General features: G+C 43.8%; 1 protein-coding gene across 1 annotated transcript in view; it reads right to left on the reverse strand.

Annotated features, from left to right (window-relative positions):
• The window catches only part of LOC143274623 (GATOR complex protein Iml1-like), a 228,834-nt gene that overhangs the window by 55,193 nt on the left and 150,217 nt on the right, over window positions 1-23,424 (reverse strand). Inside the window, exons 14-15 of the mRNA XM_076578493.1 lie at window positions 12,680-12,726; window positions 1,027-1,098 (exon numbers count right to left, since the gene is read on the reverse strand). Coding sequence (XP_076434608.1) covers window positions 1,027-1,098; window positions 12,680-12,726 — 119 coding nt within the window. The remainder of the gene's footprint in view (window positions 1-1,026; window positions 1,099-12,679; window positions 12,727-23,424) is intronic.

Raw genomic sequence — 23,424 nt, forward strand, 5'->3', positions numbered from 1 at the left:
ATTTTTAGATTTCTTTTCTACTTGTAAGTGCATTTTTTTTCCTACCAAACTGGAGATCTTAACATTTCAAACTATTCCTGAAAACTAAATAAAAATATTGGAATTACTAGTCTGCTACTGCTGAGAAACACACAAAGAGAAACACACACTATACACTAACAAATATGTACATGTCCACAGTATCACACATACTAACACATATATACATGTCTACAATGTCATGCATACTAACACATATGTAAACAATATCACAGATAAAATGGAATATGTACACACAACATATGTGGGTTTGGGAGAAGCAGTATTAACCGACACCAAAATCCAAGCCATAAAAGAAAGAAGAATTAAAATTTGCTTTGTTTGCACTGCTAACACAAGCAGTTCCATGTTTATTTAAATATGGTAAATTTGTATTCATTCATTTCCTCATTCAAAGGCAATAAAAGCAATAACAATAATACATGAAACTGATGCTGTGTATTTAAACATTTATAAATATTCACACATGTGCATTATTCTACACATACTTGTGCACTCACCACACACACTTCTGCACACACACACAAACACACACATAATGCACACGACACACACACACTCCTGCACACATACTCCTGCACACACACACACACACAAACACAATGCACACACTATACACATGCAAACACACACACACTGCGCACACTACACACATACACAACTGCACACACACACAAACTACAACTGCGCACTCACAATGTACACATCACACACAGGTGCAAATGCACACATAATGGACATACGCACCTTCACACACACACAATGCACACAAACACCACACCTGTGTACTCACAATGAATATATCACACATGTGCAGACATATATATCTGCCCACACACACAATGCACACTCACATCACATCTGTGCACACACAAAACACACATCACACTCCTGTGCAGACACCACACACACACACACCTGTGCACACACACACACACAGCCCTACACCACTGTACACAGACAACACACAAGACATTTTACACATACTGAGTGTCCAGCATGGCATCAGCAATCTTCACCAGCGGCGATGCTGTGGTCAGCTTTTCCTCTTTCTCCTTGCTGCACCCAGTCAGAAACCAGTCAGCAAAACAGACTTCAAGAAATGCAGGAATATTCATTTATTTGTCATTGTTGCTTATAGCCCAGCTGGCCTCACAGGCCCATACCAGGGCTGAACACACTGTCAATATCAATCTCATACAACATGAAAAGAAAGAAGAAAATCAAGAGCAAGTAGTCACATTCATGCACATATACTAGGATACTCACCTTTCATCAATTTTCCACCAAAGTATATAAAACAAGAGAGGCAAGGCCTTCAAGACTCACTTGTGATACACTTAAAAAAAAAAAAAAAAATCTAATCGTTAAAATGTGTTCTGTATTTGTTATTATAAAGCATCGCGTTTAAAAAAAAAAAAAAAAAAAAAAAAGTCCTAACCAGATTCGAACCCCGTGTGTTCGGGTGAGAAGAAACTGCCTTATCCATTACACTATCATGGCTCCTTAACTGACGTTCTAAAATTTAACATTTGAACATACTTTTTTAAAGGGCGATAAATCAATTTCGGTATTCGCAGTCAGAACACTGTTTAAATCATATTATTCTGGTGTATCTGAGACATTCAAAAAATCTTTAAGGGCAATAAAAAAAAAAAAATTCTTTTTAATGGCTATCACCGCAATCACACTGCAACATTTAGCTGTTTTCACTAGATCTAGATAGATGTACAAGTTTAGTTACACCCACCGGGAATGTAGTACGACATGGTTGATTCAATTTCTCTTTTATGTTCATTCTAGTTTTATAGTTTTAAAGTTGATATGAAAATTTAGTATTTTGTCAAACTAATAACATGTACAGCCAAGTACAATACTTCTAAACGTCGTAAGAAGTGAAAATGACTTCATTTTGAGAAAAGTCAAGACTGGAAAATTTTTCGTTTCATCGTGATCAGTTCAAGGGTATTAACTCGCATGGTTAAAATTTTTAACTGTGAATTCCGACTGATTCTGTAGATATTTTTATGGCAGTTTGGAGCATAATCCAGTAAGTGATGAGGCATTTACAAATCTTTCTCTGAATAAATATTTAACGGTCTCCTTCTCCAACTTTCCATCACATGTTATCATGTATTGTCAATTGAATATAGGATTGAATGGGCAGGTCAACAAACTTGAAACAAAATGGCGATGTTCGCGATCGCGAAGAATATGAGCACGCGCTTTGAATGTGTATAAATATGTGTACGCAATTGGTTTTTGCCTATGAGCTTCAGGGCTCAGCCAACAGACCTATAAAGTCCACTCATCCTACTGATTTTAGTATTTTCCGAAAAAGACCACTTGGGCGAATGAACATAGTGAAAGCGCTGTACACTGAGAGTAAAACACACAAGCTTTTTATGTATTGAGTATAATTTCAAAATGTAATGTTTAAGATGAGAAAGATCAGTTTAAAGCAAATTAAGTCCCTTAGCATTAATTACAGAGTAATTTCCCTTTTTTACTATCTGCACCAAAAACGTTTGCAAAATAAATAAAACTTCCATGCTCAGCAAAAGAAGTTCCTGTCTGAACAAAAAATGATAATAATGACTGCTCTTGTTGTTGTGTCAGAATATCAGATCAAAGTGCCAAGTTTAGAGAATAAAAAATATATAAATATAACAGTAAATGCAGTTTGCATATAATTAGGCTTCATTTTTTATTTTTTTGTGCCCATCCCAGAGGTGCAATATTGTTTTAAACAAGATGAATGGAAAGAATTGAATTTTTCCTATTTTTATGCCTAATTTGGTGTCAACTGACAAAGTATTTGCAGAGAAAATGTCAATGTTAAAGTTTACCACGGACACACAGACACACACACACACAGACAACCGAACACCAGGTTAAAACAGACTCACTTTGTTTACACAAGTGAGTCAAAAAGGGAAGAGAAAATAGAAGGAAAGAGAGTCACAGAAAAAGAGGTTGGTTTTGGGGGGTTTTGTTTTTGTTTTTTGCACAGAATTTCCAGAAGGCATCTATACTGAAAAAACAACAACACTGGTATTCCCATGGAGGGTAAATAAATGTGAGTAAACAATAGTGGTAAGGGATTGGACAAGACACAGGTGGGTTCCCAATATTCAGCGCAGCCCTCTGGTTCAATGAACCCAGAGCATTTTTGACTCACTTGTGTAAACAAAGTGAGTCTATGTTTTAACCCGGTGTTCAGTTGTCTGTGTGTGTGTGTGTGGTAAACTTTAACATTGCCATTTTCTCTGGAAATACATTGTCCGTCAATACCAAATTTGACTTAAAAATAGTAGGGAAAAAATCTTCACACTGTGTGTGTGCGTGTTTGTGTGCGTGTGGGCGCTCCACTGTGGGAGCTGTTTATTTCTGTGTGCGTATTGTTGTTTTTCTGGTACGCGGAAGTGCGATATTAAGTGCATTCATGAGTGATAAAATTTCCCTGGGGGAGGAAGGGTTGTCAGGTCTGGGACTCAGTATTCTTGTAATTTTTCATCAAAAAGACTTTATTAATATCATGCTGTCACAAAATATGTTTGGTGAATGCACTCTTCATTGATAAATTGCCAGAGAGTGAGGCAATGCATTTATCTCCTGCAGTTTTCAAGACATCGATGCACACGCAAATAAATGACAAAGTGGGTTTGACGATCTGAATTTGAGTTCTTCTCTGACATTTCCTTTTAGTTTGAGTTTCTGCACAAATAAAATGACATCACTGAACAAAAACCTGACAGAGAAATAAAAAGAGCGACCAGACAACACAAATTCATGCATGCTGAAAACTACCAAAACAAAATTTCTCTGTGCTGGAAACTACCAACCAAACTACCCAAAGTCAAGATATTCTGTGCCGGTTTTCAGGCATATGCCAGACGACTTTCACCTGTTTTATTTTTTTCTGCTGGTATCTGACTATAAGTATGCTATTTCCAGTTGTATTTTGTTTGTCTGCTTTTCGGATGCCATTCTGTGGAGGAGGAATTAGACTTATTTGGTGCACAAAAATTATCAACATCACTTTGAAAGCCTGAATAGTCATCTACAATCAAATTAAATGGGGGAAAAAAGCTCAGATTTTGATTCCATATTCATTTTCCGTCATAAAAATGTTTACTTTGATTCTATTTTGTATGGGTTTTGTACTATAATATATGAAAAAAACCAAAAAAAACCCTGAATCCTCTAAATTCCCTGACAAGGGGAGAGCACTTTTTTCTTTTAATTTTTTTTATTTAATTTATTTTTTTATACTGAATTCTGTGGCACTGATCTGGTTCAGCTATTATCACATATTTTTCTTCCTTTTGAACATCAACCATGTCTTCACTCATCAACTTTCAAGAGATTACTACACAAGTCCCCGACTGAACATGATTTAGTAAAGACAGTCCAGTTCCAAGGCAGCATTAAGATTGTGCCAATGAAATTATGCCAGTAGCATGAGACTCTCAACATAACCAGTGCATACAAAATAATCATGCCATTTTAAAATATGCCATTCCGTACATCTTCTAGTTTAAACAAGCTCAAAACAATGCTGGTTTGCATCAAACTAATCACAACCTCAACTCAAAGGAATCCAGGACAGAATGATCTAACATAACAAATCCATACAACAACCGAAACACAATTACTTTTGCTGATTGCCCAAACCAGTCATTATTTACTTCTTTTCCATATGTTTTAAAGAAAAGCGTGAGATATGAGTATAACACCATTTTCTTTTGTCCGGACAAAGATATTGAAAGAAAAATGAAAGAAAAAACTAAACAGTTTGAAATCATTGCTCAAGAGGCCAAAAATGACAAGTGGAAACAGTTCTGCGAGGCACTCAGTTATGACTCAACATTGACAGAGTTCTGGCAATTTTATCGTCGCATGGAAGGGAAAACGTGCACAACAACAACCCCAGACATGGTAGACACTGACGGAACCAAGCTTAAGACAAACGAAGAAAAAGGATCTGCCCTGCTCAAATGTTTCATACAACAGAGCGATCAAAGAAACTTAGATGAGAAAAAGAAATATGTTGAGGAGTTAAACCAAACCCTTATGCAGACTGGACCTGATGATGACTTGACAATAGATGATCTAAACGAAGCAATAGCTAAATGCAAGAAAGAATCAGCTCCTGGCCCAGACAAAGTTCGCTACTCGGACATCAAGGAACTATCGGAAGAAGACAGAAGCAACCTTTTCAATCTATATCAAAACAGTTTCCACAATGGACATGTCCCGGAGGACTGGACACACAGCTTCTTAAAACCCATACCAAAACCAGGAAAGGACCATCATCAGGTAAGTGGCTACCGGATCCTAACCATGCAAAACATTGCCGGAAAGCTCATGGAACGCATGATAGCCAGGAAACTTGCAAGGGATCTTGAACACAGGCACATTCTCCCTTCAAATCAAGGTGGTTACAGAACAGGCAAGTCCACATGGGAAAACGCAGCTGCTTTTGCATATGAGGTGTATGAAGGATTTCAAAGAAAAGAAGAAACACTAGCAGTAGCAATCGATCTTGAAGATGCCTACAATAAGGTCCAGTTTGCGCACCTCATGGAGCTGCTACTAAGGTATGGAGTAAGTTTGACACTGACAAGATGGATAGCAGCAGCGCTTCAGGAAAGAACCGTCGTCCTACGCCTCGGAGATTGGATGTCTGCACCTTCTAAACTATCCATGGGACTGCCACAAGGGTCTCCGCTTTCTCCTGTCCTCTACAATGTCTACACTGTCTACACTGTTGTCAGGTCAGGTCACTAGATCTGCTACTGGTAACCTGAAATCCAGTACAACCTGTTCAGGGTCAGATTGCCGGCGACTAAACCGGCACTCTCACCGCTCCCTTCCGGGACTGGTGAGGCAGGTGGCTAGACACCCTTATGGAATTAAAAACGAGATCCATAAAAGGGCGTCGGCTCAGGAGAGCCACCGACGGCCATCTAGCTCCACCGTGCTGTGTGCATGCCACACGCAGTTGGCCCCCGGGGTGTGTCTACCCATGCATGCGAAGTCTGGATCTGGTAGAATCTGCGGAAGAAACCTATCGGTTCAACGGAGAGGAAGGCGGTTACAGCAACGCACTGTGGAGTGCAGAGAGCAAGATGAGACACCGAAAGGATATCTTGGTCATCCACTGCATCCGTGCTCATCCTCCAGTCGTCTCGACTTAGTCTTGCCACTGGAAATTGGTGGACCCGGACGAGAGAGTGAGGTCGACGTTGCGCAACTCCTCTTCACTTTAAACAAACTCATTGCGCAAGTCATCAGTCATCCATACTGACCTTTCATCCTTCATCATTTCATCACCCCCAAGTCCTGTGGCGACAGGCGAGCGACGAAACGACAGGTGTGGGTACACTGGCAGTCGCAGCCGCAGACCTGCACGCAGGCGGTTCAGGCCATAGGGTCGTTCTTCATCGACAGGAGCAGCGATGGAGCTCGGCAGCCGTCTGAGCGTCTGAGCAGCCCTCTTTAGGAATGCACTGCTCACCTCCCTGGCATGAGGAAGGGGCTAGAAAAGGTGCCCTAAAAATTGCCTGCTCCATATCGCCCTGGCCAGCATACCGCGGCTGGCGGGGACCCTACATCAGCGGTCGAAACAAAGAGAAAGAAAAGAAAAAAACAAGGATCGTTCCTCTCACCATTGGTGCTTGGAACATAAGGACTCTCCTGGACAGAGATAACGTGGACAGACCCCAAAGGAGAACGGCACTAGTTGCATCCGAACTCGCCAGATACAACATCGACATCGCAGCCTTGAGTGAGACTCGGCTTGCAGGCGAAGGCGAGCTCTGTGAACGGGGATCTGGTTACACCTTCTTCTGGAGTGGACGAGGAAGCGAAGAGCGACGTGAGGCTGGCGTTGGTTTTGCAGTAAAAACAGCACTTGTCAGCAAGCTAGCAGGAATCCCAAAGGGAGTCAACGATAGGCTTATGACCATGAAACTCCCACTGGCATCTGGCCAGAAGCACCTCACCATTGTCAGTGCCTACGCCCCAACCATGACCAACCCGGATCAAGTGAAGGCGAAGTTCTACGAGGACCTTCACTCTGTCATTGCTGCTATCCCTAAAGCAGACAAGCTCATCATTCTTGGGGACTTCAATGCTAGAGTTGGCTCTGACTACATCTCCTGGGATGGAGTGATTGGAAAGCATGGTGTGGGCCACTGTAACCCAAATGGATTGCTTTTGCTTCAGACCTGTGCAGAGCATGAATTGCTGATAACCAACACAGTTTTCTGCCTACCTACCCGTAACAGGACGTCATGGATGCACCCTCGCTCAAAGCATTGGCATCTCATCGATTACGTCATCGTCAGGAAAAGGGATAGGCAAGATGTACGTGTGACAAAGACCATGTGCGGCGCCGAGTGTTGGACAGACCATCGCCTTGTAGTCTCGAAGCTGAATATTCGAATCCAGCCCAAGAGACGCCCCCAAGGCCAGAAGGCTCCAAAACGGCTCAACATTGCTAAGCTGAAAAACATCACCATCAAACAGACCTTTGTGGAGCTGCTGGAAGATCGTCTGGAATCCGCCTCTCTGGACAACCAGAATGTGGAGTCTGACTGGAGGACCCTGCGCGAGCTGATCTATAGTACAGCTTCAGAGACCCTGGGACCCATGACCAGAAAGCACAAAGACTGGTTTGATGAAAACTGTGATGAAATCAAGCAGCTTCTGGATGAGAAACGCCGTCTGCATCAAGCCCACCTGAGCAACCCAAAGTCCACATAAAAAAAGGATGCGTACAATGCCATCCGCAGGACTGTTCAGCAAAAGTTACGTCAGATGCAGGATAAGTGGTTGAGCGACAAAGCCGATGAGATCCAGGGATATGCTGACAGGCACGATATGAAGAGGTTCTATGATGCCTTAAAAGAAGTCTACGGCCCCACATCCTCAGGATCATCCCCCCTCCTCAGTGCAGATGGGAATACCTTGATCACCGAGAAGGAGAAAATTCTCGAACGCTGGGCTGAGCACTTCAACAGTGTCTTAAATCGCCCTTCCTCCATAAATGATGAAGCCATAGACCGGCTCCCACATGTCCCCATCAACGAAGCACTGGACGATCCGCCAACACTTCTTGAGACCCAGAAAGCAATCCGTCTGCTATCCAGTGGCAAAGCACCTGGCTCAGACTCCATACCAGCAGAGGTCTACAAGGATGGAGGCACTGTGCTGACTGAGAAGCTCCATCAGCTGTACTCACTCATGTGGAAAGAAGAGACGATCCCCCAGGATTTCAAAGATGCATCTATCATTCACCTGTACAAGCGAAAGGGGAACCGGCAAGCCTGTGATAACCATCGGGGCATTTCCTTGCTCTCTATCGCAGGCAAGATACTTGCCAGGATCATACTAAACCGCCTCACAGCACACCTTGACCAAGGTCATTTGCCTGAGAGCCAATGTGGATTCCGGAAAGAGCGCGGAACCACCGACATGGTGTTTGCTGCAAGGCAGCTGCAAGAGAAATGTCAGGAGCAAAATGCTGCTCTGTTCTCCACCTATGTTGACCTCACTAAAGCCTTCGACACCGTGAGTAGAGAGGGACTGTGGAAGATCATGGCCAAGTATGGATGCCCTCGGAAATTTATTTCCTTGGTCAGCCAATTCCATGAAGGCATGCAGGCTCGAGTCCAGGACAATGGTGAAACATCTGCTCCTTTTCCTGTCACAAATGGTGTCAAGCAAGGCTGCGTCCTGGCTCCAACACTGTTCAGCCTCATGTTCTCTGCAATGCTTACTGATGCCTTCAGAGATGGCGATGTTGGAATTGGCCTAAAGTACCGAACAGATGGCAAGCTGTTTACCTCAGAAGGCTTCAAGCAAAAACGAAGGTCATGACAGACATCATCAGAGACTTTTTGTTTGCTGATGATTGTGCCCTCAACGCTGGATCTGAAGCTGACATGCAACTCAGCGTGGACAAATTTGCCACTGCCAGCAGGAACTTTGGCCTTACCATCAGCACGAGGAAAACTGAAGTTCTCCATCAGCCAGCCCCAGGGAAACCCCACGTTGAGCCCAACATCACAGTCAACGGTCAGAGACTCAGTGTGGTGGAGCGGTTCACATACCTTGGCAGCACACTGTCACAAAATGCGACCATTGACGATGAAGTGAACGTCAGGATTGCAAGAGCAAGTGCAACTTTTGGTAGACTCTATGCAAATGTCTGGAACAGAAGAGGCATTGGTCTTGAGACCAAACTAAAGGTGTACAGAGCAGTAGTTCTCCCCACACTACTGTACGCCTGCGAAACTTGGACAGTGTACCAACGACATGCCAAGAAGCTGAACCACTTCCACACAACATGCATAAGGAAGCTACTGAACATCAAGTGGCAAGACAGGACCCCAGACACGGAGGTGCTTGCAAAAGCCACCCTTCCCAGCATCTTCACCATCCTGATGCAGTCCCAGCTTCGCTGGGCTGGACACGTGGCGCGCATGCCAGACCATCGGCTGCCCAAAAGGCTCTTCTATGGCGAGCTGCAACAAGGGAAGAGATCACACGGAGGTCAGAAGAAGCGCTTCAGAGATACTCTGAAAGTCTCTCTGAAAGCGTTTGATATCAACCCTGACTCCTGGGAGGAATCTGCAGCGGACCGTGACAAATGGCGCACTGCTGTGCACAAAGGTGCCAAGTTGTGCGAGGCCAACAGGACTGCTGCAGCTGTTCAGAAGAGGCAGGCCAGAAAGTCACGGGCAAACAAGCTCCCTGACAATGATATGCCTGTCTTTGTCTGCCCCAACTGTCAGCGAACATTTCGTGCGCAGATTGGACTATTCAGCCATCTGCGCACTCACAGATAGATTCATGAGCATCCCCCCCCCCACCACCCTCCCCCCATCCCCCAGCTGGATGACAACGATGGTCATCATCGATCTCGATGGACACACACCACAATGTCTACACGAAGGGCCTTGCAGACTTAAACAACAATGGAATAGCTCGGGTGCTTACTCTTGCGGATGATGGCCTGGTCTTCAAAACTTCGAAAGATGCTCAGGAAAGAACTAAAGCCGTCCAGAAACAACTAAACAATATTGCTCAATGGTGCAAAGACACAGGATCTTCCATCAATCCAGCGAAAGCCCAAACGTTGCTGTGCACCCTCAACAACAGAACCGCGAGCAAATCACCACCTTCTGTGTCACTCGATGGGATTCAGATCGAGAAAACTGAATGCCTACGCTACCTAGGAATACACTTCGACAGGATGCTGACCTTCAGAAAACATACGGAAAATACTGTTCTCAAATGCAAAAAGGGCCTTTCAGTCTTAAAAGCATTGGCAACCAAAGGTATTGAACAACGCCACCTCTTCCTGCTATACCAATCACTCGTCCTCAGTGTGATCGACTACGGACTTGGGCTAACAACACCGTCTCAAAGCAACCTCCTAAAATTAGAAAGAGTCCAAAACGAAGCTATGAGGCTGATCATTGGAACAACAAAAGACACGCCCACAGAAACCATGCGATACCTGCTTGACCTTCCTTCAGTGCAGGCCAGAAACAAGTTAGAACAGGTCAAGACCTACTTCAAAGCATTAGAAAACCCTCAAAACCCACTGCATGACGCAGTCAAAGAACCAAAAGGCAGCCGCCTAGGACGAGGAAGATCATGGATGGGGCAAGCAGAAGACACAATCCAGCTAGTATGCCGACTACAAGACCTGAAAGAAACAAAAGAATGGGAGAAAAACCCCGAAAACCTCAACCATCTATTCAACACAGCCACTTCACCCACTCTAGGAAGACATTGTCGGGAATGGCCAGAGGGCAAAACTGATGCGGAAGTGAAACTACTCATAGAAGAAAACAGTAAAGAAGAGGACATCATCATATACACAGATGGCTCAGTCACCAAAGACCAATCCGGTTGGGGATTCACTGCGAAACAAAATGGAAAAACAGTTAGGGAAGAGAATGCTGCCTACAGAGTCACAACCTCCAGCCTAACGATGGAAGTTGAAGCTGTGACACATGCCCTCCAGTGGCTATCGTCCATCCATACGCCCGGAAACCAACATGCCATGATTCTAACCGACTCAATGAACCTCATACAGAAAATTGAAAACGGAATGGGAAGCCCAGAGTGGCATAAGGCAATGCGCAACTTTCAGATTAAAAAACTCACATGGTCATACTGCCCGGGACATGCAGGTGTTAAGGGAAATGAGCGAGCTGACAGACTTGCTGGTAACGCAACACCAACGAGCGGCCTACATCTAGGAAAATCGGAAATCTTCAGAAAAGTCAAAGAATATCAAAAAGAACAGGTACAAGGCCATCACACCATCGATCGCCTCAAAGAAATAAAAGCAGAGAGAGGGAGTGGCCGTAAGTCTAACATGAAAGGCAGAGCACGATGCTTTGCTAATCAAACAAATATTGGCATCATTTCCAAACCAACATTGCGCAAATTTCTTCAAAACGGAACAGAGTCTCTGTGGGCTTTTCCAAATACAATAGACTGAGCAACACACTATACGCCACGTTCTTGGCATCAGAGATCTTTTCCCATTCCTCTTGTGGCCAATCAGTGGCAGCCTCTGTGCGTGTGTGTATGTGTGTGTTTGTGTGCATGTGTGGGTCTGTATTTTTGAGTGCGTTTGTGCATGCGCGAGAGTGTAAGTGTACACAAGTGTCAGTAGAGTTCTGTGCACGTGCGTGTGTGTGTGTGTGTGTGTGTGTGTGAGGGGGAGGTGGGGGTGCGGAGGGAGGTGGGGTAGAGGATGAGGTATGTGAGTGTATGCATGCCTACACTGTGGGAGCAACAGGATATTGGAACGTATATATATATATATATATATATATATCTTTGTACATATGTGTGTGGAGATACGGGCATATGTGTGTGCGCTTGTACAAGTAAGTGTTCATCTGTGTGTGTGTGTGTGTGTGTGTGTGTGTCTGTATGTGTGTGTGCCGTGGAAGCTGTGATACGTAGACTAGAAATGAGTGTGTGGAGGAGGGGGGTAGAGGAGGTGCAGGGTAATGTGTGTGGTGTGTGTGTGTGTGTGTGTGTGTTGGAGCTCATGTACGTTTATATGTATTTGACTGTGCTTTCATATCTGTGAAACTGCGTGTTCGGTGCATATCTGTTATGCATGTGTGGGTGTATATGTGAATGTGTGTCTTAATGTTTTACATCTATTTGCTTTTTTTTTTTTTTTTTTTTTACATTATAGTTATTATTTATTATTTATTTATTTATTTGTGTAAGCTTATCTATCATTGATTCACCTTTTTTTCTTTTTTTTTTTTCCTTCAAGGCCTGACTAAGCGCGCTGGGTTACGCTGCTGGTCAGGCATCTGCTTGGCAGATGTGGTGTAGCGTATATGGATTTGTCCGAACGCAGTGACGCCTCCTTGAGCTACTGAAACTGAAACTTTCTTTTGTTTTATTTTGTTTGGAATGTATCACACTTGAAATGTGGTGAACATCTGCAGCAACTATATAGTAGTGAATAGTTGATATAGAAAAGAAATACCGACCACAGCATCAATGCCAACTCTATCATATTTAAAGTCCTAATATAGTTGTCAGAGAACTCTTTCAATGGCAGGTGATGTCTGTTTCTCACCCGTCCTGATCAGGTTTTACTGGGCTGCTGTCTGTTTCTGCTCCCACCTGTAACACACACACACACACACACACACACCACATCACACACATATACCAAACATCATGAATAGACACATATATACATCACACTACCCAAATCAGCAAAATTATGTGCACATAATTAGATACAACAAAGAAAAGCATAAACCGATGCACATGCAGACACACTTTCGCTTAATAAACATATTTCATGAACACGTTCCAACAGAAACACTTTTTCAAATTAACATCCATACATCATTGTAAGTTGGTCTGTCCAAATCACTTTTACGCACTGATGTTAACCCTTTTGCTGCAAGGGAATAAGATTTAAGTGAAATCTATTTCGAGGGATTTTTTTTTTTTTTTTTCACAAAAAACGGGTATATATTTTCAAAAAATTATTTGCACTTAGTTATTGGAAAGAGTCCTATAAAACTGTATATTTTCTGAAAAGTTAATAAATAAAGAACACAAAAGACATGGTGTTTTCCAATTTTGTATATTTTCAATGACATGCAACTGTTTTGAAATCAGTGTTTTGTTTTTGTCACATTTTCAATTTGTTCATTACAAACATCAGTCAGGTAATTTCCATAGTAATATAATATTTTCTGGACAAATATGACCGTCTCCCACGAAATGATAGATAACTCACGCTGCATTCTATTGCGCTACAGGCAGAAACAGTGCTGAGGGTCTATCTGGAGTAAATCGAGTTTTTTGCACCAGTGCATAGTTCAACCTCTAAATTACAACATATCTCGCTGTTTTTGCCGAATTCAAACTATAAATTTTTTAATTTTGTTAATTTCCGCATATACGTGCTGATATTGCGGAGCAATTATCCCGAAAAACAGCATATCTTACACTAATATCTATTTGACATCTTAATAGAATATATTATTTGTATTTTGTATTTGTATTTCTTTTTATCACAACAGATTTCTCTGTGTGAAATTCGGGCTGCTCTCCCCAGGGAGAGCGCGTTACTATATTACAGTGCCACCCATTTTTTGACTCACTTGTGTAAACAAAGTGAGTCTATGTTTTAACCCGGTGTTCGGTTGTCTGTGTGTGTGTGTGTGTGTGTCCGTGGTAAACTTTAACACTGACATTTTCTCTGCAAATACTTTGTCAGTTGACACCAAATTAGGCATAAAAATAGGAAAAATTCAGTTCTTTCCAGTCATCTTGTTTAAAACAATATTGCACCTCTGGGATGGGCACCAAAAAAATTTAAAAAAGAAGCCAAATTATATGCAAACTGCATTTACTGTTATATTTGTAATTTTTTTTATTCTCTAAACTTGGCACTTTGATCTGGTATTGCTGAGCATGGAAGTTTTATTTATTTTGCAAACGTTTTGGTGCAGATAGAAAAAAAGGGAAATTAATCTATAATTAATGCTAGGGGACATAATTTGCTTTAAACTGATCTTTCTCATCTTAAACATTACATTTTGAAATTATACTCAATACATAAAAAGCTTGTGTGTTTTACTCTCAGTGTACAGCGCTTTCACTATGTTCATTCGCCCAAGTGGTCTTTTTTGGAAAATACTAAAATCAATACGACGAATTGGACTTTACAGATCTATTGGCTGAGCCCTGAAGGTCATGGGCAAAAATCAATTGCATACACATATTTATACACATTCAAAGTGTGTGCCCATATTCTTCGCGAACGTGAACGACGCCATTTTGTTTCAAGTTGTTGACCTGCCCGTTCAATCCTATATTCAATTGACAATACATGATAACATGTGATGGAAAGTTGGAGAAGGAGACCGTTAAATATTTATTCAGAGAAAGATTTGTGAACGCCTCATCACTTACTGGATTATGCCCCAAACTGCCATAAAAATATCCACAGAATCAGTCAGAATTCACAGTTAAAAATTGTAAACCATGCGAGTTAATACCCTTGAACTGATCACGATGAAACGAAAAAATTTTCAGTCTTGACTTTTCTCAAAATGAAGTCCTTTTCACTTCATACGACGTTTAGAAGTACTTGTATTTGGCTCTACATGTTATTAGTTTAACAAAATACTCAATTTTTGTATCAACTTTAAAACTATAAAACTAGAATGAACATAAATGAGAAACTGAATCGACCGTGTTGTACATTCCCGGTGGGTGTAACTAAACTTGTACATCTATCTAGATCTAGAGAAAATGGCTAAATGTTGCAGTGTGATTGTGGGGATAGCCACGTCTCCTTTACCGCGGACTTAAAAACAATTTTTTATTGCCCTTAAAGATTTTTTGAATGCCCAAGATACACTAGAATAATATGATTTAAACAGCGTTCTCACTCCGAATACCACAATTGATTTATCGCCCTTTAAAAAAGTATGTTCAAATATTAAATTTTAGAACGTCATTTAAGGAGCCACGATAGTGTAATGAATAAGACAGTTTCTTCTCACCCGAACACGCAGGGTTCGAATCTGGTTAGGACTTTTTTCTTTGTTTTTTTTTAACCCGAAGCTTTATAATAACAAATACAGAACACATTTTAACGATTAGATTTTTTTTTTTTTTAAGTGTATCACAAGTGAGTCTTGAAGGCCTTGCCTCTCTTGTATTTTTTCCTGCTTGTAGTTTTATTTGTTTTTCCTATCGAAGTGGATTTTCTACAGAATTTTGCCAGGAACAACCCTTTTGTTGCCGTGGGTTCTTTTACATGTGCTAAGTGCATGCTGCACACGGGACCTCGGTTTATCGTCTCATCTGAATGACTAGCGTCCAGACCACCACTCAAGGTCTAGTGGAGGGGGAGAAGATATCGGCGGCTGAGCCGTGATTCGAACCAGTGCGCTCAGATTCTCTTGCTTCCTAGGCAGATGTGTTACCTCTAGGCCATCACTCCACATCAAAGAAAAAGAAATACTAAGAATAAACATGTAGGTAAATACATAAAAACATAATAAAGTGGAAATGGAAGATACTTAGAGGGCAAATCAATGAACCCCTGCACACCCACCCACACTGGCAGAGACACTGGCATATTCAAAGATCAAAAAATAAAATAATGTATTAAAGAAATTCACGAGTTCATATCAATTCTGAACAAAATCAGATTTTAGATGTGCATCATTCTAATTCTGATGTAAAAGAAATGAAAACAAAAGAAGCTTTATTTGTTGAGAGATCAAGAGGTAAAAACTCTTTTACACCCCCCAAAAAACATTCAAAATTACATTAGTATTATCATCAAGTGTGAATATCATTGCCCAAAGGATGTACAGGCTCCTTCTTCTTCTTCTGCGTTCGTGGGCTGCAACTCCCACGTTCACTCATATGCACACGAGTGGGCTTTTACGTGTACGACCGTTTTTACCCCACCATGTAGGCAGCCATACTCCATTTTCGGGGGTGATGTACAGGCTCTAGTTTGATAACCTGCCTAACTTTCAAAGGCTTCTTTCTTCTTTCTTTATCCGTCCTCTTGTACCATCCAGGGCGTCGAGGGGAGAAAGAGCTGACGGGCCCTGGCAAACTGGAAGGCCTCGTTGGGTGGAATGTTGTGGGTCTTCAGGGTTTCTTTCACACCGTCAATCCAGGTCTTCCTTGGTCTTTGACGGCTCTCCTCAGACATTGCATCTCGCAAGTGGTTATTTTGCGTTCCAGACTTTTTGTCAGGGTCCATGTTTGGCACTGGTAGGTCAAGGTGGGGATGAAGATGGAGGTAATGAGTTTGGCTTTGGTCTCAATGGGGATGTTGGGATGTTTGAGGAGTGGGGCAAGCTGGCAGCTGACGCTGTTAGCCTTCTGTACTCTCGTCTCAATCTCTCTGTTGAGACGTCCATCTTCCGAGAAAATACTGCCGAGATACTTGAACTCACTGACTTGTTTCAGCGGAATTCCGTTGACGTTGATGTTTAGGTTGCCAGGTGTTCTGCTGACCTTCATCGTCTCGGTTTTGCTGATGCTGATCTTCATGTTGAGCTCCTCGCACTGTGTGTTCAGTCTGTCTGTGTGCTCTTGAAGTTGTTCTTCTTTCTCATGTGCCAGGCTTTGGTCATCTGCGAACAGCATCTCATTCAGATCTTCTGGGTTGGGGTTTGCTTCTTTTGTGATTTTATCCATGTATATGATGAAAAGTAACGGTGATAGAACACACCCTTGTCTCACTCCAGATGACACCTCGAACCAGTCTGTGAGTCCGTTTTGGGTGCGGACTGCACTCATACTGTTGTTGTAGATGGCTCTGATGTTGTCCAACAGTTGTCCCCTGATGCTGTACTCTTCGAGTGTTTGCCATAGCTTGTTTCTGTCCACTCGGTCAAATGCTTTCTCCTGGTCTACAAACACAAGATTTAGTTCTCTGTTGTGCTCGATTGTCTTTTCGCTCAGTTGCCTGAGAGCGAAGATAGCGTCTGTACACCCTCTTCCTTTTCTGAAGCCCATCTGCGCCTCACTCAGTAATGGTTCCACCTTGTACCTTGTACGCTGTTCCAAGATCTTTGCGTACATCTTTCCTGCGTGGCTCAGGAGGGAAATTCCTCGATACATATTGCAGTCTTTTTTGCTGCCTTTCTTCTTCCAGATTGGTACCACAACTGCTCTCTGTCAGTCTTCCGGGACTGTCCTCTCCATCCATGCTTTCTGGAATATTGTGGTCAGCCAGGTGATTCCTGTTTCTCCACATGCCAGGATGGCTTCAGTTGTAATGCCGTCAATGCCTGCTGCTTTGTTCCTTGGGCTGGTCTTTAGTGCCTGCTGTACCTCTGATCTTAAAATGTTTGGTTCTTCTTCTTCTGGGTGGTGTGGATGAAACTGGATCTGTGTGGTATTTTGGCTGCTTGGGTTCAAAAGTTCCTACTTTCAAAGGCATACAGCTAAAACAAATCCCCATTACTAGGGGAAAATCTCAAGAGTCAGTTGCAAAACTTTCAAGCTGTTTTTCTCAAAATGCCTGCCGCACTACTGACACACTTTGAACTGACATAACTTCTACATTTCTTAACCTAGGAACATGTTTCATACACCATTTGAAAGGTCTTTTCCTCTTCTTTCGAATGGTATAATATCTTTATATCCTCAAGAATTGACTTTTCTATCATTTTATAGAAGCTGATCACAAATGGCTGATGACGAACAGTGACAAGTCAAAATAGGGAATAAGTACTGGAACTTGTCAGCTGGAGTGATCAAAAGAACTTAGAACTAAATGTATCAAAAACAAAAGAATTAATTTTAGATTTCAGGAAGACCATATCTGACCTCTCACCACTTGTCATTAAACAACAAGCAAGTAGAGATCATTAAAAAAAATTCAATTTCTCAGATTGATAATTTCTAATGATTTGAAATGGGACAAAAATAAAGTAAAAATTCTTAAGAAAGCACAACAGCACCTGTACGTTCTTTGGTGCCTCAAAAAGTTCTGAATTAAAACAGAAATCAGGGCTGATTTCAACAAAGCTGTCATTGAAAGTGTGCTTACCTTTGCTATTACTGTTGGGTTCATAAACATTTCCAAGGCAGAAATCACGATCCTGGACAGAATCATAAAAACTGCCACCAAGATTTCCAGGGCTGATCTACCTTCTCTAGATGACATATACCATAAGCGGATACTCAAAAAAGCAAAATCAATCAGCCGGGACGAATCACATCCAGCTTTTGGGAAGTTGGAGATGCTCCCTTTGGGGTCATCAGTACAGAAGTTTAAGGACTAAAACCAATCGTTTTGCCAATAGATTTTTCCCCAAAGCAGTATATGCCCTATCTCTTGAACAAACCCAGTATGATTAAAGAGAACTATGCAGTCAACAACCATTTTACCTGAAAATCAAGTCATCAGCCCCGTCCATATGTAATATGAAATGCAGACCTGTTTACCCCCAAACAGACACAAGTGCAGCTTAGATGGGCAAAAAGTGTAGTTTCAGAGTAGCAAAGTATAGCATTTTTTACCGCCGAAGTTGACATAAATATCATATTACTATTACGATAAAGACAAAAGAATGGTTTTCTTACCTTACACAAACAGTCTGATAAAATTGTATTCAAACAGTATTGATGAATGTCTCAGACTGGTTGATGAAGGAACAGACAATTGTTAGTGTTGATGTTCATCCCAAAACAGGCATTTATTTACAAAATGTCAAAACCACACACACACTAGAAAAGTAGTAACCAGGGTCACTTAAAATCAGATGCTTTCAATTGAAGAAATTAGTGCTCAAATATGTCAAAAGGAAGGAGGCTTCCAATCCAACTTGTTTGTGATCAGATGGGCAATAAACAGGATGAAGAACTTGAATATATATCCATGGGCTATAAACAACAGGATTCTAATTGACTGATTGAAGAACTTAGGAAAGATCATAAAAGAACTTGAGGAAAGTCCACTGGGCTATAAATATGATTGATGATTCCAATTCTGTTTGGAGCTGAAAGAATGAAGCCATGGATTGAAACTGTGTCTTGGTATCGCAGTGCCAAGTACAATCAAAAGGAGGAGTTTGTATTATACTCCATGTTTGGTGTTACATATACTTACCATGTCAAACCGATGCAATACTTACCATGTCAAACTGATGCAAACTAGGCCTATTGGTTTGCTCTGCTTGGCCAAATTTCGCACGGCCAACAGTGAAAAGACGGGCCCGCCCGCTCTCAGCCAATCAAACGCCTCTAAAAGCTATAAGCGCTGAATCATTCCGTGGCTATTGAAGAAAATGCCCCATGAGAACCACGGCGGAGACGCGGGGACGGACGGGCGGGCATTCGAGTTTGACATGGTAAGTATATGTAACACCAAACATGGAGTATAATACAAACTCCTCCTTTTGGTGTCATATACTGTACCATGTCAAACTGATGCAGAATTTAAAGCAAATGGAGGAGGGCAACGCCTACTGGTTCGTATGGGGAGCCCTTGTAACTGAGACGGCAGTGTTAGCCGCGACAAAGGAAATCCCCTTGGAACCGTCAGCCCTGGTCATATGGAAATTCCTGAGGTAGAAGTTGATGAAGGGATTCTCAGACCGCCAGAAGGCTGCCTCCAAGACATGCTGCGTTGGCACTGAGTGCTGGAAAGCAGCCGAAGTAGCTATGGCCCGCACTTCGTGTGCTCTGGGATGAAGACAACTGATATCCCTGTGTGCATGAGAGTAGGCTCTACGAATGACTTGGGAAACCCAGCGGGAAATGGTGCCTGCAGCGATGTCTTTCTTGTAATTCTCATTGAGGGAGATGAGCAGACGCCTCTGAGAAGAACGCCTATGGCGAGACCTATCCCAATAATATCTGAGACACCGAACAGGACAGAGATGCCTATCCTCATCATCTTGGGCAAGAATATCAGACAAAGGTCTGACCGTCAGAGAGGGGGAAGGAACCTCAGGGTCTTGGTTCTTAGCCAGAAACTCTGGAAGGAAACGAATAGTGATGGAACCATCTCTGTGGAAGGCCAGATCTTGTGGCATTCCACTAAGACCATGCAGCTCACTTCTACGACGGCCTGTGGCCAGCCACAGAAGGAAAGTGGTCTTGAGGGTGAGGATGTCAAAAGGCATAGTCCCCAATGGCTCGAAGGGCTGTTTTCGAATGAAATCCAGCACCAGGAACAAGTCCCAGTGGGGCACTCTTCTGGGGTTTCTAGCTTCCTTCAGAGGGGCACCCCTAGCCACCTCTCTGAGCAGGAAATCCGCTTCAAAGGCGGGACCACCTAGCTGTTTGAATTGTGGTACAGATGGCAGACCTGTACCCTCGCACAGAACTAGCAGACAGGATGAGAACCGAGGAGCAGTGAGCCAGAAAGTTGGCCAGCTGCATGCTCGTAGGGTTTGTAGGGGGAATGCCCTGAGCTGTACACCACCGCAACCATTTCTTCCAGCGAAAGTCATACAAAGTCTCCGTTCCCTGCCTCCTTGCTCTGGTGACTATGGAGAGGAGGTCAGAGGAGGCACACCCCTGGGTCAGCGCAGCCGACACAGAGGCCGACCGAGGGGTCGAGGACTTCAATGGTGATGCTGACAGTTCCGACCGCACAGCAGCCATGCGTGCAGGTGGAGCAGTTGAGGATTGGAATGAGGAGTGCCCGAGCGAGGCTGCCTCAGCAGATGAGATTTGGTTTCAAGTTCCAGGGGTGGAAACGTGTCAGGGACTGAAGGTCCGGAAACCAGGTCTGGGCTGGCCATTTCGGCGCAATGAGGATCAGCTGCGGGCGTTCCAATGTCTTTCAGTATCACCTTGGACAGAATTGGAAAGGGAGGAAACACGGAGGCAATCAGACTGCTCCAGTCTAGAGAGAGAGCATCCACGCTTCTGGGTCGGCAACCGAAGAGACATAAGTGGGAAGTCTCTTGTTGAACAAGGTCCACCATCGGTCGAAACCACTGTTCCCACACCCCCTGAAGGCTGTCCTTGTCCAGGGTGCACTCTGTGCGTATGACACTCTTGGACCTGCTGAGAGCATCTGCCAAGATGTTGGCTTTTCCTGCTAAGTGTCTCGCTGAAAGTGCAATGCCCTTGCTGTGGCACCAACGGAGGAGAGCCTCGGTCCGCAGGGAGAGGTCTGCCGAGTGCGCTCCCCCCTATTTGTTCACATAACATGCGACCGTCGTCTTGTCCGTGAACAAGCGGATGGTCTTGCCAGTGGCCTCCCCCATGAAGTGCAGGAGAGCCCTGCGAACTGCCTCCAGTTCCAGAACATTGATGTGGCATAGGCGCTCCTCCGGGGACCAAGTCCCTGCTGCATGGAGTGAGTCCATGTGGGCTCCCCAGCCCAGGGAGGAGGCGTCTGTGAAGAGTGCCACCTGAAGAGTAGGTGGGGCTATGGGCACCCCCTGTGTCCGAAGAGGGGTGATTAACCACTCTGATGTCAATTCGAGGAACCACTCGCCCAGACATATCTGGGTATCCCATGGCTGAGTGCTCTGGACCGGCGTAACCTCATTGCCCTCTGGAGAGGGCGCTTGAGAACCCTGCCTAGGGGAATGAGAAGTGCCGTGGACTCCATCATGCCCAAGAGGGAAGAAAGTGTCCGCGCTGTATCTTGGGAGGAGCGGTGCAAGTGGCTGAGGAGGCCTGCCAGACGGTCCCAGCGATCTGGCGCCAGAGAGACTATCATGGACCGCGTGTCGAATCTCATCCCTAAGAAGTCGAAGGACTGACTTGGGGACAGATCGCATATCTCCTGGTCCATGAGGAAGCCCAGTTGGGAGCAAAGGTCTAGAAGTCTGGCCGTATGACTCAGGCACAGGGCCTGCGACTGGGCCAGGATAAGCCAGTCGTCCAGGTACACACAGAGACAAATGGATTCCGAGCGGACGATGGACACCAATTCCCGCACCACCTTGGTAAACAGGAAAGGGGCAAGGGACAGACCAAATGGGAGGGCAGGGAACTGGAACCCCTTGTCCCTCCACACGAACCTCAAGTACCGATGGGATGCCGAATGGATGAGGATATGAAAATAAGCATCTTCCAGATCGATAGAGGTAGCCCAATCACCTTGTTGGATGGTCTCCCGAATCTGTGCCTGTGTGTCCATCTTGAATTTGATTTTGGGGAGGAATTTGTTGAGGGGGGACAAGTCCAAAACTGGTCTCCACCCTCCCGAGACCTTTGGAATCATGAACAGCCAGCCATAAAAACCGGGGCCCGGGTCCGAGAGTTGAGATATAGCCCCTATGAGGAGTAGGTGCGATATCTCTTTTTCTAGGACACTCTCCTGCTCCGTCGAGCTGGGCACCTAAGGAGGAGGAGTGGATCTTAGAGGGGGGCGGTCCTCCGCCCAAGGCAGCATGTACCCCGACTCTAGCACCGACATAATCCCGTCGTTGAGTCCCAGAGCACACCACTGATGTGCATGCCGGGACAAGTTTCCTACTTGGAGGGGCTGAACGACTGGCGGTGCTGAATCGGGGCCCAGTCATTGGGGGTGCTGCCTTCTGGCCTTGGGCATGGCCGGTCGGCTTGGACGGACATAAGGTGGTTTATTCCTCTGCCACTGATTCTGCACACGCTGCTTTTACTTAGGCGGCGTGGTATATGGAGGGGCCCTGGTGGCCGGTCTCTTCAATGGCATAGAACCCTGGAGCCCCTGAAAGGTGTGGGCCAAATATGAGGCCACCTCCCTGTTTGTCTCTGCCCTGTTTGTCAGTTATTTATGAATTTGTGCTTGGGCATGCAACTGCTTCAAGCACTTATCATGAGAACACTTGTGAGCGGCAATGGAGAATAAAACAAAGAAATGCAATCCCATGTGCTGAAAAATGTGTGCCACCTGTTGAAGAGAAAAGAAAATGTGGATCTGTGTTTGGACCGCATCAGGATTGAACCGCATAGCCAGCAACAAAGCATTCATGAAGTTTTATGTATTGATGTGTACAGCGTAGCAACAGCTTGAAAAGAGGAGAATGCTACACTTAAGTTGTAGCATAAACAGGTCTGGTAATGTGTTCAAACGTGAGCATTTGTGTGCGTGTGCACGTGTGAGTGTGTATGTGTGCATGTGAGTGTGCATGCACAAGTTCATACATTGATATACACATGTATGTGTCCAAACCTTTACTGTATCTGTGTTTGTATATGATTTTCAATTTATGGTTCTTACCTTTTTATGAACTATCCCCCCAATATTCCTTATGACTCATTGTACACTTGGTAAAAAAGACATTCTATTCTGTTCTATTCTATTCTATTCTACCTGTACATACACATTATACAGGAACAACCACAACAGAAAAGAGACATACA

This window comes from Babylonia areolata, chromosome 29, assembly GCF_041734735.1.
Source record: "Babylonia areolata isolate BAREFJ2019XMU chromosome 29, ASM4173473v1, whole genome shotgun sequence".
NCBI classification, from domain to species: Eukaryota; Metazoa; Mollusca; class Gastropoda; order Neogastropoda; family Buccinidae; genus Babylonia; species Babylonia areolata.